The following is a 17,656-nucleotide window of genomic DNA, read 5'->3' on the forward strand; positions in this document are numbered from 1 at the left end:
TTGATGCTAGGAAGTCTCCTTGGGACATCGAAGCGATGACAGAGCGGAGAGATTCCATGCGAAACCGTCTGGTTCTCACATGTCTGTTGAGCAGTTTGAGGTCCAAAACGGGACGGAATGATCCGTCCTTTTTTGGCACCACGAACAAGTTGGAGTAAAAAACGCGACCACGTTCCTGAAGGGGAACGGGGATCACAACTCCTTCTGTCTTCAGAGTGTTCACCGCCTGAAGAAGTGCATCGGTTCGCTCGGGGGGCGGAGATGTTCTGAAGAAACGAGTCGGAGGACGAGAGCTGAGCTCTATCCTGTAACCGTGAGACAGAATGTCTCTCACCCATCGGTCTTGGACATGTGGCCACCAGGCGTCGCCAAAGCGGGAGAGCCTGCCACCGACCGAGGATGCGGTTTGGGGAGGCCGAAAGTCATGAGGAGGCCGCCTTGGACACGGTGCCTCCGGCGGTCTTTGGAGGACGTGACTTAGACCGCCATGCAGAAGAGTTCCTCTGGCTCTTCTGTGGCCTGTTGGACGAGGAGGATTGGGATCTGGCTGAGGGCCGAAAGGACCGAAACCTCGCTTGAATTTTCCGTTGCTGAGGTCTGTTTGGTTTGGACTGGGGTAAGGACGAGTCCTTTCCCTTGGATTGCTTAATAATTTCATCCAATCGCTCACCAAACAAACGGTCGCCAGAAAATGGCAAACCGGTTAAGAACTTCTTGGAAGCAGAGTCTGCCTTCCATTCGCGTAGCCACATGGCCCTGCGGACTGCCACCGAATTGGCGGATGCTACCGCTGTACGGCTAGCAGAGTCCAGGACGGCATTCATGGCGTAGGATGGAAATACCGACGCCTGAGAAGTCAAAGACGCTACTTGCGGAGCAGAGGTACGTGTGACCGCATTAATCTCAGACAGACAAGCTGAGATAGCTTGGAGTGCCCACACGGCTGCAAAGGCCGGGGCAAAAGAAGCGCCTGTGGCTTCATAGATGGATTTCATTAGGAGCTCTATCTGCCTGTCAGTGGCATCCTTGAGCGATGAACCGTCAGCCACTGATACTACGGATCTAGCCGCCAGTCTAGAGACTGGAGGATCCACCTTGGGACATTGAGCCCAACCCTTAACTACGTCAGAGGGGAAGGGGTAACGTGTGTCATTAAGGCGCTTAGTAAAGCGCTTGTCCGGAAAAGCTCTGTGCTTCTGGACAGCATCTCTGAAGTTAGAGTGATCGAAAAAAGAGAATTTTGTTTACTTACCGTAAATTCTTTTTCTTATAGTTCCGTCATGGGAGACCCAGACCATGGGTGTATAGCTACTGCCCCCGGAGGACACACAAAGTTACTACACTCAAAACGTGTAGCTCCTCCCTCCTAGCATATACACCCCCTGCTAGCCAGTTCTAGCCAGTTTAGTGCAAAAGCTGAAGGAGGACATCCACCCACAAGAAGAGAGAGTAAAATCCGGAAGAGCCGGAACCTCTGTCTACAACAATAACAGCCGGTGAAGACACACGGAACAAGAAACCTGCCAACAGGCAATAGGGAGGGTGCTGGGTCTCCCATGACGGAACTATAAGAAAAAGAATTTACGGTAAGTAAACAAAATTCTCTTTTTCTTTATCGTTCCTATGGGAGACCCAGACCATGGGACGTTCAAAAGCAGTCCATGGGTGGGAATAAACAGACAACTGAGAAGCAGGCAAACCTAACTTCACAAATGGGCGACAGACGCCGGAAAGATGCGTCTGCCCAAGCCCGCGTCTGCCAAAGCATGAGCATGCCTTGGGTAGTGGTTCGAAAAAGTATGCAGACTAATTCGAGCTGCAGTCTGACAGACCTACTGAGCCGTAACCTGGTGCCTGAAAGCCCAAAAAGGCGCCGACAGGTCTGATCAAATGTGCTCTGATCCCCGGCGGGGAAGGCACTTGAGTACACTTGTAGGTCTCCGAAATGGCCGACCTAAGCCAACGAACCAGGGTCGGCTTAGATGCCGAGAGACCGCTACGCTGACTAGCAGTCAGCACCAGAGAGAGGTGCATCGCCTAATAACGGCGGTGCGAGACACATAGATCCGGAGCGATGAACAGGAGCCGGACAAAAGGAAGGCAGGAAAATTGCCCCGGATAAGGTGGAAGCAGTAACCACCTTAGGGAAAAAAGTCCGGAGTCGGACGGAGACCACCTTGTCTTGATGCAAAGACCAAAAAAAAAGGGGGTGACTCCGAGAGAGTGCAGCCAGAACTCTCTGGCGGGAAAATATAGCCACTAGAAAGACTACTTTCTGTGAAAGATGAAACAAAGAAACCTCCCCAAGAGGCGCAAAGGGAGGTTTCCGGGAACCGGGAGGACCGGATTAAGGTCCCAGGGCTCCATAGGCCGCCGGAAAGGCAGAATGATGTGAGATGCACCCTTAAAGGAGCGCACCGGAGCCAGCCGGACGATACGCCGCTGGCACATACTGACAGAGCCGAGACCTGTCCCTTAATGAGGGATAGTCCTAGCTGTAGACCGGACTGTGGAAGGGACAGGAGGGTCGGCAAGGCCAAAAAGGTCAAAGGACACTTTGGAGCTCGAGTCATAGCGGAGATGACTTCAGGAAGGATACCAGAAGTCGCCAAGATCCGGGACTCAAGAGCTACGCCGTCAATCTGAGAATCAAGAATTCTGACGGAAAAAAACGGACCTTTTGAGAAAAGGTCTGGACGGTCCGGAAGATGCCATGGCAACCCAACGGACAGAAGGAGCAGGTCAGAGTACCAAGCCTGCCTGGGTCAGTCTGGAGTATGAGAAAGACCCGACGGCCCTCTTTACTGATCTTGCGCAGGACTCTGGACAAGAGGTAGAGGGTAAAATACGTAAAGAGACGAAGCTGGGGTCAAACATGAACCAGTGTGTCTACCGCAAAACCTGAGGATTGTGGACCACGGTTGGACAGCTGAAATAGTCTGCCTCGCAGTTTTCACATCTAGGATGTGGGCTGCGGATACGGTGGACTAGGAGTCCCTTGTCCACTGAAGAATGTTGAGCCGCCAAGATTGCCAGGCGGCTGAGCGTCCCGCCCTGGAAGCTGATGTAGGAAAAACGCTGTCACGTTGTCCGACTGGACTCGAATGTGCCTAGCCGCCAACAGATGGTGAAGGCTTAGAGAGCTAGAATACAGCTCTGATTTCCAGCACATTGATCCAGAGGGCTGATTCGGACAGAGTCCAAGCGCCCTGCGCTCCACGGTGGAGATATACTGCTCCCAAGGCGGATAGACTAGCATCCTGGTGAGGCTCACCCGGGACGGGGCCAGAAAGGAGCGCTCCTGAGACAGAGTGGCCGAAGCCACCACTGAAACGAGCCTCTGGTCAGTGGCGAAGCCACCACCCCGTGGGAGGAGGGAGTTCGCTTGTACAGCGGAAAACATCCAATCTCAGAGGACGCAGGAGAAACTGGGCAAGGAATCGCTTCCATTGATGCCACCGTCTGACCAGCACCTGTATATGGTGTCTGATAGAACGACGCCGACCGCCAGCGGAGGGACTACTGATCGACTAAGAGCAGCTTCACAAGTGCCGATAGAGACTCGAATTGCGTCCCTGAGAACCTCTGGTTCGAAGTCAGAGTGGACTTGGGCAGAAAGACAAGCCACCCGAATAGGTTAGAGTGGCGAGAGTGAGCGAAGCACTCTGCTAAGAGTCAGCACTGGATGAAGCCCCGACAAGAAGGCCGTCCAGGGCAAAAGATCACTGCCATCCCTAGGGGTGCAGGACCCTATCACAGCTGCCCCAATGAGAATACTCGAGGGGCCGTGGCTAACCCCAAGGGAAGAGCCACGAATTGGACCACTCCGATTGTCAAAACGTAGTCAACGCTGGTGTGAAACTGCGATTGACCCCTGCAGATAGGCATCTCTGATGCCGATGGCTGCTAGGGAATCTCCTTGGGTTCTTGATTGATCCGGTGAAAAACACACGGAACAAGACCGAGACTCCATGTGAAAACGCCACACCTGACTATGCTTGAAAAGCTAAAGATCCAGGTCGGAAGGCACCGCCCTCTTCGGGGACTAGGAATAGATTTAAGCAAAAATCTCAGAACCGTTCCCAGTCGGGAACCGGTACAATTACTCCATTGGTCTGCAAGAAATGCCACGGCCTGTGAGAAGGCGGCGGCCTTGGAGCCGGGAGGAGTTGACAGAAAAAATCTGTTTGGCGGGTGGACAGAATTCCATCCTGTAGCCATGGGAGATATAATCCCGCCCCCACTGAACGGAGACGTGTTAGAACCATACGTCGCCAAGTGGAGAGAGCCTGCCACCGACCAAGGAGGTTGTTGGCGTGGCTAGATAGCTCGGAGGAAGCTGGCTCAGTGGCAGCATCTCCTGCGGTCTTCTGAAGGCGCAGCTTCGAGCCATTTGGTTCTATGAACCTAGGCCGAGCTAGAGGACGATCAGATGGAGGAACGGAAACCACCGAAACCTCAACTGATTCCTGCCCTGGACAGGTTCCCTGGTTTAGGATTGTGGCGAGGAAGCACACTCCCCGCCAAGAGCTTCCTTAATTTCACCCAGCTTGGTTCCGGGGAAACTGGGCCCACCAAGGGGGAGCCCAGTCAGGAACCTCCATAGAGGCATCTGCCTTCCAATTTCGAAGCCACAGGAGCCTGCGGATAGCGAGGAAGGTAGCCCAGACCACCGCCGTGCGGCGTCTAGCATGGCAGACCTGGCAGAGGATGAAAAGACTGAAGTCTGGAGTTCAGGCAACCGTTTTGGGCATAGAGTCCCTGTGAGAGAATGCATCTCCTCCAGAGAAGCAGAGAAGTTACAAAAAACCGCACTGCTGTAAGCTGAGGAGAACAAGCTCCTGCCGTTCCCATACCGACTTGGCCCAAAGGACAACCGGGCGGACCGCAGAACCTTAAGTGAGGAGCCATCAGCCACTGACATAACGGTCCGGGCTGAGCCACCTGAAGTGAATGAGCCCACTTCTTGACCACCATGGGTGGACAGGGGAAACACAGTCCTCAGAAACACGCTTCATCTCAGAGCGGAGTGAGGTCCAGTACAAAATTAATGTACGGTAGAATCCTATAGAGGTGCCGTCAGCCACTGATACAACTAACCGGGCAGTCTAGACCGGAGTGGCTACCCTCTCTGAAGGGAGGGGGAGACAGGCAGCAGAACCCCGCTGTGGGGTCTGCAGGATAGGCTGTGGGCTTGGACGCAGCGGCCTGAAAACTGGAGTGGTTAAGTAACACACTCCTTGACCTGCTAAAGGTAAACTGTGCCTTTCTGCCAGCGGGGAATACTCCCCTGATCAGGCGGACACAAGAATAATGGACGCAAGCCAATCATTCGCATCTGCGTCACCTACGGACGGATCAATGTACATAAAGTAGCGTCCGTGTCCGCGGTAGAGACATCTTCCTCGTCCGGTGAATCAGCTCGTAATCGGAGCTGCGGGACGGGGAGGACAGGGGACCCTGCGTCTCCCTGTCAGGAGAACGGGGTCTGAGCCCAGAAGGAGAGTCCCTTGTGAGCTTGGCCGAGCGAGCAGAAAACGCCCTGAGAGGGGAACTGCATGCTCAGCAGATGCCGGGACAGCCGACCCCTGGAAATAGGAATCCTATGGGGGTCAGCCACCAAAACCGGAGCAGCTGGAGGGACCATTAATGAGCCCCCATGCTGAGGGGCCACAGTGGTTAGGAGCTCGGTATAGCCGTACGAGACTACCTGCAGTGGATAATAAAGAAACAGCCTGCAGCCTCGCTCTGTGAGACATGCTGCAGAGGTGGGGGCTCTGTCCAGCATGGGTAGAATACCCAAGACAGGGGTTCCCGGTGCAGGCAATATGAGGTTACATGCAGCACATGTAGAACCTTGTAGCTTAGCTGCTAGAGTGAGACATGCTGCTGAGGGGGAGATTCTATGATAAAGAATTAACTCCTTCAGAATGCCTGAGAGTGTATAAAAAGTGCACAACCAGGGGTTGTGACTTATCAGGCCATATTATGAGTGCCCTCTGGATTCCAAGCCTGGACCCTCAGCCAGTATTCCCTCCCTGTGCTGCAGGGCAGCCAGCGCCGACCAGTGTACTAAGACGCTGGAAAATGGCGCCAGAGTGAGGGGGGGAGGCGGGGGTTAACCCAGGAGCGGGAATCGGAGGGCGAAGGAGATGTACAGGGGAGGGAATCATCACCTCAAAACGGAGCGTCCTCCCCTGTGCAGAGCGGCCGGCGGGCGGCTCTGCAGCGTCCCCCTGCATGCCTGACATGCAGGGGAACGAAACGAAACTAGGCCGCGGCTGAAGCCGGGGCCTAAAGTTATGCATGCGGCCGAAAATCAGGCCTCATCGGCGCGGTTCTCAGTAAAAACTGTGGAACCGGCCGGAAACACAGTAAACAAAGCAGCATTATTCAGCAATCACTGTCCCCCCCAATAAAAGTGCCCCACATGCAGAAAGACCCTCTGAATAAACGTCTCTATACTTAGCTTTGAGACGCAGGGTCCAGTCCCTGTGGGGTGGGGGTCAGTGCTCCGTCCAGCAGGGTCCTGCACAAGGGCTGCGGATGGAGGCCGGTCTCCTGCAAGGCAGTGAGAACCGTGTTGGCTCCCACTTCAAATCAGAGCCCCTAAGGGATGTTGAAGGAGCGCGGCATGAAGGGCTCCTGCCCTGAAGTCAACCTTAACAGCACTGCCGCCAGGGGAGTGTGAAGGGACATGCCGGGGGTCCAGTGGACCCGCTTTTCTTCCAAATCTTTTAAAAAATGAAAAATCAAAAAGGGATGCATGTGTGTGTGTGGATCCTCCTGACACAAAGCAAGAAACTGGCTAGAACTGGCTAGCAGGGGGTGTATATGCTAGGAGGGAGGAGCTACACGTTTTGAGTGTAGTAACTTTGTGTGTCCTCCGGGGGCAGTAGCTATACACCCATGGTCTGGGTCTCCCATAGGAACGATAAAGAAAAAGCACTCCGTGTACGTTTGGGAAACCTAAACTGGTGCTTTTCCTGCTGCGAATCCGACTCCTCTATAAGTGGAGTTGGGGGAGAAAGATCTAGCACCTGGTTGATGGACGCTATAAGGTCATTTACTATGGCGTCCCCTTCAGGTGTATGAAAATTGAGAGCAACGTCAGGGTCAGAGCCCTGGGCTGTGACCTCCGCTTCATCCTCCAGAGAGTCCTCAAGCTGAGACCCCGAACAGCGTGATGAAGTCGGGGAAGATTCCCAGCGAGCCCGCTTAGCCGGTCTGGGACTGCGGTCCGTGCCGGAGTCCTCCACGTGATAACTAGGGGCCACCCCGGGAGCACGCTGCGGCGCAGACCGAGAGGGGCCTGGGGGCGATGATCCCGCAGTGCCCGGGGCCTGTGTAAGGGCCGGTCTGGACTGCAAGGCTTCTAGTATCTTAGCAGACCATTTGTCTATAGACTGAGCCATGGATTGTGAAAGTGACTCAGAGAGTTTCTCAGCTAAAACTGCAAACTCTGTCCCTGCCACCTGGACAGGGGAAGCCGGCGGTTCTACCTGAGCCGAGGGGCCCACCAGTGCCCGAGGCTCCGGCTGAGCGAGTGCCACAGGGCCCGAGCATTGCTCACAGTGAGGGTAGGTGGAACCTGCAGGTAACATAGCCGCACAAGAGGTACAGGTTGCAAAATAACCCTGTGTCTTGGCACCCTTGCTCCTTGTGAACGACATGCTGTTGTCTCCTAGGAGAGTGATCACTGAGGGTATATAGCCAAAAGCAAAACAATGCGGCCGAACAGAGAAAATGTATACAAATTTATATATATATAATAATATATATATATATAATAATATATATATATATATATATATAATATAATAATAATAATATATATAATATATATAATTATATATTATATTATTTATATATTATATTATTTATATATTATATATATATATATATATATATATATATATATACATACACTTCGGCACCCTAGGGGGACCAGCACCGGGTGACCGGTGTGGCTTACCGACCGCCCAAAGCGGTGTGTGTCCACCAGATTCCCTGCCTTGGGTCTCCCAGAGCTGCAGCCAGAAGTCCTCCACCGGCAGAATGTGTTTAAAACATGGCTGCCGGCGTTCTCAGGAGAGGAGGGAGCCGTGGGCGGCGACTAATAAAGTGCGGGAATCTGGTGCCCCACAGTGATTAGTTAGGGGGGAGGAGGACACCTAAAGTGTGCTCCAGCCCTCACTGTCGACGTCAGGCCGACCGTCCCACCCTGACCCCTGACTGGCAGGCCCGGGGGCGGGAGTTATGGCACTAGGCCGCATGAAGCCGGGGACTAAATTTAATACCGCGGCCGGCAAACAGGCGCGGTCGGCGCGGTAGTCCCGGTCGTCATAAAAATACAGCAGCCGCTGCAGCGTCTGAGACCAAGCGCTCCATGCACCGTCCCCAAGGGGACACAGAGTACCTTTAGATGCAGGGCCCTGTCCCTGATGATACCAAGTCTCCTGTCCGTCAGATTCCCTCAGGGGCTGCGGAGGGAGCCCGGTCCCAGTGAATGGATGACCGGTTACGATCCCACTTCTCCCAGAGCCTCTAAGGGATGGGGAAGGAAAACGGCATGTGGCTCCAGCCTTTGTACCCGCAATGGGTACCTCAACCTTAACAGCAGCGCCGACTTAGTGGGGTGAGAAGGGAGCATGCCGGGGGCCCTGTGGGGGCCCTCTTTTCTTCCATCCGATACAATCAGCAGCTGCTGCTGACTAAAATGGAGCTCGAGTGAATGTGTGCCTCCTTCAACACAAAGCATAAAACTGAGGAGCCCGTGATCCACGGGAGGGTGTATAGGCAGAGGGGAGGGGTTACGCTTTTCAGTGTAATACTTTGTGTGGCCTCCGGAGGCAGAAGCTATACACCCAATTGTCTGGGTCTCCCAATGGAGCGACAAAGAAAGAAGGTTTAATCATAACCACAGACGAGGATTCTTTACTGTACGAGCAGTGAGACTATGGAACTCTCTGCCGCATGGTGTTGTAATGAGTGATTCACATTTAAGCAGAGCCTGGATGCCTTTCTTGAAAAATTTAATATTACCAGTTATGTATATTAGATTTTATGACAGGGTGTTGATCCAGGGAACTAGTCTGATTGCCGTATGTGGAGTCAGAAGGAATTTTTTTCCCCATTGGAGCTTATTTGACACATTGGGGTTTTTTTTTTGCCTTCCTCTGGATCAACATGTTAGGCTACGGGTTGAACTAGATGGACTGAGAGTCTCCCTTCAACCTTAAAAACTATGAAACTATGAAACATGGCTATGTCCGGGGCAGGCCGATGCTATACACATGGCTATGTCCGGGGCAGGCCGATGCTATACACATGGCTATGTCCGGGGCAGGCCGATGCTATACACATGGCTATGTCCGGGGCAGGCCGATGCTATACACATGGCTATGTCCGGGGCAGGCCGATGCTATACACATGGCTATGTCCGGGGCAGGCCGATGCTATACACATGGCTATGTCCGGGGCAGGCCGATGCTATACACATGGCTATGTCCGGGGCAGGCCGATGCTATACACATGGCTATGTCCGGGGCAGGCCGATGCTATACACATGGATATTTCTATTTTATAGAGGGGGGGGGGGGGAAGAGCATTTTTATTTTTTCCTAAAACCATTACTATGTAACCTGCTTTCACACAATGCTCGCCACCATGACATACTTACATGTCTTTCCATTACAGCACAGTACAATGTCGTTCACCCAGTCTGTGTGGTGCTCCATGGATGCTATGTAGGGGTCTTGCTGGAATAATCAAAGAAACAATAAGATTATTGATCTGATGACTCTGGAATCATACCTGCTGTGGGGATAAGTACATCAGTATCGGAAGTTGTCCCAATTGGACAATTCATGTTTTGTAGGCTCAGGACACGTGTCAGATACTGCCGGGCTAATGTGCCCATTTGGCCACAGTCTGGATGGAGAGATGTGCCCAATATCTTAGTGCCAGGGCTGTCAGCAATCAGCTGTAATGTAACAGCCTACCTCTAATACAGCGGGCACTGTGCTGGTTTGGGTTTCCAGATTTCTGAATTACCTTGTGCTGATTGACGCTCCATATTCTGATAATGGAGTCTCGGCCGGCTGTGAAGAGTCTGTTTAGTGCAGGATCGAGCTGCAGGGCGTTCACCCCATTGCGATTGTATTTCTCTACTTCATCCCTAATTACATAAGAGACCTGTGAAACGAGAGGGTGGGGGGGCATAGTTTCGTTACTTTAGCAAATTAACCCACAGCAATGACTTTGTATAACTTAGTACAGAAAAATCACTATGAGCTGCATTAAAAGGGAACCGGTCACCAGATTTGTCTCTTATAAGCTGCGGCCACCATCAGTGAGATCTTATATACAGCATTCCAGAATACTGTATATAAGAGCCCAGGCCGATCTGTATAACATAAAAAACATCTTTATTATTCTCACCTAGGGGGTGATCCGGTCCGATAGGTGTCGCTGCTCTCTGGTACGGCACTTCCTCTCTGCTACGATCTGTGTCCTTCTACCCACACCAGTGTGGATAACACGCCTACATCATCCACACAAGTCGGCATTGTGGTCCTGTGCAGGCGCACTATAATCTGCCCTGCTGAAGGCAGATCAAAGTACTGTAATGCGCAGGTGCAAGGAAAGGTTTAAAACCGCCCACGCATGTGCACTACAATATTTTGATCTACCCTCAGTATTGTACATCACATTGCGCCTGCGCAGGACCGCAATGCCGGCCAGAGTGGATTATGTAGACGCATCATCCACACTAGGCTAGGAAGGAGGACGGAGATCGCACCAGAGGAGGCGCTGGACTGGAGAGTAGCGACACCCATCAGACCAGACCGCAGGTGAGTATAATAAAAGGCTTTTTTTATGTTATACAAATCGGCCTGGGCTCTTATATACCGTATTCCTGAATGTTGTATATGCCCACTGGTGGTGGCCAGTTTACAGTCGCCAAATCTGGTGACAGGTTCCCTTTAAAGACTCAGGCCTCATTCAGACATCTGATATTCTCATACAAAAGCCATCCATGGTGTTCACAGATAATATATGTACCCGTGCTCGTCCATGGAGCCATTCATATATACTAGAAAAATTGATCCCAGAAAAAGAGTCAGTCTGTCTCTCACACAGAAAAGATGGACGTGTGAGTGAGCTCTGCATCATTAGGGCAGCTTGTGCACAATGCTTTATCAGAGTCACCGAGTCTACTGGAGATCAGACCGGTCAGTTACAACAAAAGAGTAGAATGTCCTGCCCTGTCTACATGGCCACATCAAAAGCTGCTGCAACAACGTGGGCATTTTGTGTGATGCACCTCTCACCGCGTGGTCTGAAGATGCCAGCTACGGACACACGGCAGCTGTGGTTGCACAACAACAATTTAGACACAAATATAAGTGCCGCCTGTCTCCACACCATTATTTTTGATCTTTGATTTGGCCATTTAAAATATAAATCGCTGGTATCTTTATGGCACATTACAGGAGTATTCCTGGCCTATGTCACTGAGGATACACAAGATAAATGCCATTAAAGTCAACACTATCTATGCTTATGACCCCCAATAGCACACCTCTCCTCCTGACATCACCTACACCTCAGCACAAAATACCGGGCCTTGTCTGTCTGCTGTCTCTAATCTGTCCTCCCTCTACATGAATCTCGCCAAAGCTGAACTTCTTGTGCCCCCCCCCCCCCCCCCACACTAATGTACCTATACCCAATATTGCATTTTCCTTGGGTGGTGGAACCATAACTCCAAGTGGCATGCCCATTGTCTTGGGTCTTATTTGACACAAAGCTTTCCTTTATTCCCTATATCCTACCACTCGCTCTTCTCACCTGTATCTCAATAATATCTCCAGACCCTGATGTTTTCTCACCTTTGAAAACACAAACTCTTACTGTGGCCCTTTTTCATTCTTGCCTGGACTACTGCAACTCTCTACTAATCGGTCTCCCTCTAACCAAACTTTCTCCTCACCAATACGTCCTGTGTGGCAGCCAGTGTCTTATGTCTGTCCAGCAGCTGCACTGATGCCTCCACCTTCTGCCAGTCATTGCACTTGTTACTCATTCACGACACTGTACAACAGAAGCGTATCACTCTCACCCACAAAGCCTTGACGGTTCTGCACTGATCATATATTTACTCCCTTATCTCTATCTCTCACCCTATACCCTCCGTTTTTGCAAGTGATCTAAGACAAACACCCTTTAAAATCCAAACATCGCAACTCCATATCCCAGACTTCTCTCGTGCTACACCAGTTTTTTGGTATGCACAACCCTAGAAGATCAAATACCTGGCCCCCACGTTTTTAAGCGCGCTTTAAAAACACATCTCTTTAGACATGCCATCACCTCATCTCACTAAGGCAACTTTCACACATCAGTTTTCTGTATTCAGGCACAGTCCTTTTTTTTCTGTCTCCAACGGATCCTGAAAAATTACTGAAAAACGGATCCACTGGATCCGGTTTTTAACGGATCCGTTATGCCGGATGCGTAAAAAACCGGATCCGGTGGATCCGTTTTGCATCTGTTTTTGCATCCGTTTTGTCAGTTTTTTGATGGATCAGTTTTTTTAATTAATTTGGTGCATGCACAGTTTACAAAAACAGATCCGGCAGCCGCATCCATTTTTTACCGCATTGCGCCGGATCCGGCGTCCATAGGCTTTCATTGTAAAACACGTCGTATTGCGCCGGATCCGGCGCAATGCGTTTTTTTGTCGGACAAAAAAACGTTGCAAGACACGTTGCCTCCGGCCGGCGCTAATTAATTAATTTTGCCGCATCCGGAAAAAAATGGATGCAACGCAAAGCCATCAGGTACAATCCTGTAACAATGCAAATCTATGGGGATAAAACTGATGCGGTACCGGATCCGTTTTACCCGTTTTTTTCCGGATTGTACCTGATGGAAAAAAACTGATATGTGAAAGTAGCCTAAGGCTGCTTTCACACGTTTTTTTTTAACATGCGTCATGAACTTTTTTTAACGCAAAAACGGATCCAGTGCAAATGCGTTTTCATTTCAATGCATTTGCAATGGACTCGCGTCAACATGCGTTCACATGCGTTTGCGTGCGATATAGTGAGGATCCAGCGACTTGCAGTTTTTTAACTTTTTTCAAAAACGCTACTTGTAGCGTTTTTGAGCTGCGTCCAAATACTGCAAATTGCTGGATCCTGACTAAACAGCACGCAAACGCATGTGAACGCTGGCTTGCTGATAGACAGGATCCTGCTTTCTCTACTGAGCATGCCCAGAAACCAGCCTGGCGTGATCAGTCTCTCCCCTCCCTCCCTCTCTCCCCCTCCCTCTCCCCCCGCTCATAACCAAGGTAAATATCGGGTAACCAAGCAAAGCGCTTCGCCTAGTTACCCGATGTTTACCTTGGTTACGTGTGCAGGGAGCAGGCAGCCCGACTTCTAGCAGCTGCGGACGCTCGTAACCAAGGTAAATATCGCTTAGTTACCCAATGTTTACCTTGGTTACCAGCATCCGCAGCTGTCAGATGCCGGCTCCCAGTCTATCACGTTCAGTTCCCCTCACTCCTGATCACATGACTTCAATGCCTGCCCATAGACTTCAAGTGATAGGATCCTGCAAAATAACACTTGCGTTTGCATGCGTTTTTCTTTGTAAAAACAGGATCCACTTTTAGAGCAAAAAAACGTTAATAACGAATGTTAAAAAAAAACGTAGTGTGAAAGCAGCCTACCCTCACACTCCTCAGTTCCTTTTTCTAAATGTCAATCAGATCTGCTTCCTCCTATTCTTCGGCCTCCACATCCTCCATGCACACAATAGCATGTGGTAATTGCACTTAGATACCGGCTGATGATTGGTTCATGCAGCTTTATATCAAAACCCAGATTTATTATAATGGACCAAAAACAACAAGCACTTTTTACCTATTATCCTTCATAAACTTTTATTTCCTTTTAGTATTATCAGAAATGTATTACCTGCTTGGCAGTAAGCGGTCCCTCTGTGCAGTGCTTGTGTGCTGACCACTTTGTGAAACTCAAGCAATTTAACCCACTGTCACTCTGATCTACACAACGAAAATATGGGCCCATAATACAAAACCCAGAGGGAATTAATACCGAGAGAAGCAGGACGACAACTGGGTAAAAAAAAGCAAACGTCTTATGAACAATCACGTGATGACAGCTCCAAGTAACAGAGCAGAATCCTGACAGTGGGAATATTACACATGGCTGAGATTTGTACCCATCAGACGCCGTCCACACTGAATATTTTCCTGTCCTGTAAAACCTCTTTAGTTGTAGGATCCGTAGTGGCAGTGATCGGATACTTATAATACCAGAGTGTCTTTTATGCCCCCTATAAAACAAGCAATTTGGACATGAGATCTGAGCGCATCTATGAGCCGTGTACTGATCCGGCGAAAGGAGAAGTGACAGGATCCATTTAGTATCAGCACAGGAGATTTTGTCCCAAAATAATGTGAATGGGACAAAAGTGATCACTTCACTAAAGGAGTTGCCTAAATGTATAAGTGATATTCTTTCCCAGTAAAATGACAGACGTGATAGTCCCCTGTGACTGTTATGGTGCCCATCGGTCACTGTGGTTGTCATTTGACAGCTCCACCACGATCATTGTTTCCACACTGCAACAGAAGTCGGAGCTGTGATGTGAGCCCATAGCGGCTCCTGCGGACTACGAATAACAAGCCGCACTTTATTACTCCACATTTGGCTATAGGCCTCTCTCAACGGAGCAGGATCAAGGCTGTTATACCACAAGACATCCCCTGGAATTATTTTCAGCCATGTCAGACAATTGGTCGGGTGCTCAGTACTCGTAACGTAACGTACAGTCAGAGGACGCTCGGATGGGCACGACTCGAGTACCAAGTATAATACAAATCAATGGGGAAGTTGAGCATTTTTCCAGATTTACCCCACTGACTTCCATTATACCCAGTACACAAGTCGCACCCATCCGAGCATCCGACTTGCTCAATACGAGTACCGAGCCCTGGAGCATGGTAGTGCCCGCTCATCACTAGTTACAAGCCCCCGAGCATGGTAGTGCCCGCTCATCACTAGTTACGAGCCCCCGAGCATGGTAGTGCCCGCTCATCACTAGTTACAAACCCCCGAGCATGGTAGTGCCCGCTCATCACTAGTTACGAGCCCCCGAGCATGGTAGTGCCCGCTCATCACTAGTTACAAGCCCCCGAGCATGGTAGTGCCCGCTCATCACTAGTTACAAGCCCCCGAGCATGGTAGTGCCCGCTCATCACTAGTTACGAGCCCCCGAGCATGGTAGTGCCCGCTCATCACTAGTTACAAGCCCCGGAGCATGGTAGTGCCCGCTCATCACTAGTTACAAGCCCCCGAGCATGGTAGTGCTCGCTCATCACTAGTTACAAGCCCCGGAGCATGGTAGTGCTCGCTCATCACTAGTTACAAGCCCCCGAGCATGGTAGTGCCCGCTCATCACTAGTTACAAGCCCCCGAGCATGGTAGTGCCCGCTCATCACTAGTTACAAACCCCCGAGCATGGTAGTGCCCGCTCATCACTAGTTACAAACCCCCGAGCATGGTAGTGCCCGCTCATCACTAGTTACGAGCCCCTGAGCATGGTAGTGCCCGCTCATCACTAGTTACAAGCCCCCGAGCATGGTAGTGCCCGCTCATCACTAGTTACGAGCCCCCGAGCATGGTAGTGCCCGCTCATCACTAGTTACAAGCCCCCGAGCATGGTAGTGCCCGCTCATCACTAGTTACAAGCCCCCGAGCATGGTAGTGCCCGCTCATCACTAGTTACAAGCCCCCGAGCATGGTAGTGCCCACTCATCACTAGTTACAAGCCCCGGAGCATGGTAGTGCCCGCTCATCACTAGTTACAAGCCCCCAAGCACGGTAGTGCTCGCTCATCACTAGTTACAAGCCCCGGAGCATGGTAGTGCTCGCTCATCACTAGTTACAAGCCCCCGAGCATGGTAGTGCCCGCTCATCACTAGTTACAAGCCCCCGAGCATGGTAGTGCCCGCTCATCACTAGTTACAAGACCCCGAGCATGGTAGTGCCCGCTTATCACTAGTTACAAGTACAGAGCCCCCGAGCATGGTAGTGCCCGCTCATCATTAGTTACAAGTACAGAGCCCCCGAGCATGGTAGTGCCCGCTCATCACTACTGATTAGTGATGGCTTATGCAGCTTGAGGCGTAATTTAGCAGAAGACAGTGGAAAATGTCAGACACCAAGCCATTTCCTGGCTCCGGAGGGTCATCAGCCATAATAGGGGATATCTATTTCTTACCTCATTATTTCCAAAAAGCATCATAAGAGCAGAACCTCTACTTTACAGCACATAAGGCAGTGGGGTCTGTATCTGGGGGTTGGAGGGCAGATTGCAGAGACACCATCCTAAAGAGCGGGGTCCATGTCCTGTACAGACCCCACTCATGTGCCTGACAGGGCGGACACTGGTGACAGCACCCCCGGATCCCATCAATGTAACAGTCTTACACGACAAAATCCCATAAGGTAAGCCTGGGGGAGGAGGACCCATTGGGTAACATGGGGGTGTGTGCCTCACTGTGGGAGAGTTACAGGTGGCACTGGGCGCACATCACGTACACGGTCCTGTGCTGGAGGCGCCGCGGCCGCTCAGTGACGAGCAGAACCCCCCGCACTGGGACCGGCAGCGCGTCCCGTGCTCTCCGGGGGGTGCTCACAGCCCCGCCCCTCCTCCCCGGACACTGAGCATCCGCCGCACAGCAAGTAGTCTCCCCAATGAGAGCGCATCCGCGTCACCCGCCACCAGCACCGGGGTCACGTCCCGGTTACCTGACATACCTGAACTTTCCTCCGCCCCGCAGTGTTCTGCCTGTGATGAGCTGCCATCTTGCATGTTGACACTTTGTCGTCACTTCCGAAATCTACCACTTCCGCCCTTAACCGAAGGACATGTACCTCCGCCCTAATCATAGGACACTACAACTTCCGCCCAAACTGAGGTCAGAATGGCCACTTCCGCCAATACTTGTCAGACGTCATCTGTGCGCGCGGATGATTAACTGTTACAGTGCCGGACATGTCAATATTCTGGAGGTGAACGGTCCAGATTGGAATTGAGGCAGCAGAACAGGGGCAGAATGATGGATCAGCAGAGCAGGGGCAGGATGGGGGGGGGGGGGGGGAGTAGCAGAGCAGGGGCAAAATGGGGGGGAGCAGGGGCAGTGGCGGGGGGCAAGAGCAGGATGGGGGAGGCAGTACAGCAGGGGCAGCAGAGCAGGGGCAGGATGGGGGGGAGTAGCAGAGCAGGGGCAAAATGGGGGGGAGCAGGGGCAGTGGGGGGGGCAAGAGCAGGATGGGGAAGGCAGTACAGCAGGGGCAGGATGGGGGGGGGCAGCAGAGCAGGGGCAGGATTGGGGGGGCAAAGCAGGGGCAGTATGGGAGGGCAGCAGAACAGAAGCAGAATGGGGGGCAGCAGGGCAGGGTCAGGATGGAGGGCAGCAAAGCATGGGCAGTATGGGGGTGCAGCAGAACAGGGGCAGGGTGGAGGGGCCAGTGGAGCAGGGGCAGGATGGAGGGCAGCAAAGCAGGGGCAGTATGGGGGAGCAGCAGAGCAGGGTCAGCAGAGCAGGGGC

General features: G+C 51.7%; 1 protein-coding gene across 1 annotated transcript in view; it reads right to left on the bottom strand.

The window, feature by feature from the left end:
* Nucleotides 1-16,958, bottom strand: part of WDR48 (WD repeat domain 48) — a 103,274-nt gene extending 86,316 nt beyond the window's left edge. The window contains exons 1-3 of the mRNA XM_075316734.1: nucleotides 16,863-16,958; nucleotides 10,057-10,197; nucleotides 9,683-9,761 (exon numbers count right to left, since the gene is read on the bottom strand). Of these exons, the coding sequence (XP_075172849.1) occupies nucleotides 9,683-9,761; nucleotides 10,057-10,197; nucleotides 16,863-16,910 (268 nt within the window). The 5' untranslated portion in view covers nucleotides 16,911-16,958. The remainder of the gene's footprint in view (nucleotides 1-9,682; nucleotides 9,762-10,056; nucleotides 10,198-16,862) is intronic.
* Nucleotides 16,959-17,656: the final 698 nt, after the last annotated feature.

This window comes from Anomaloglossus baeobatrachus, chromosome 6 (genome assembly GCF_048569485.1).
Source record: "Anomaloglossus baeobatrachus isolate aAnoBae1 chromosome 6, aAnoBae1.hap1, whole genome shotgun sequence".
Classification (NCBI taxonomy): Eukaryota; Metazoa; Chordata; class Amphibia; order Anura; family Aromobatidae; genus Anomaloglossus; species Anomaloglossus baeobatrachus.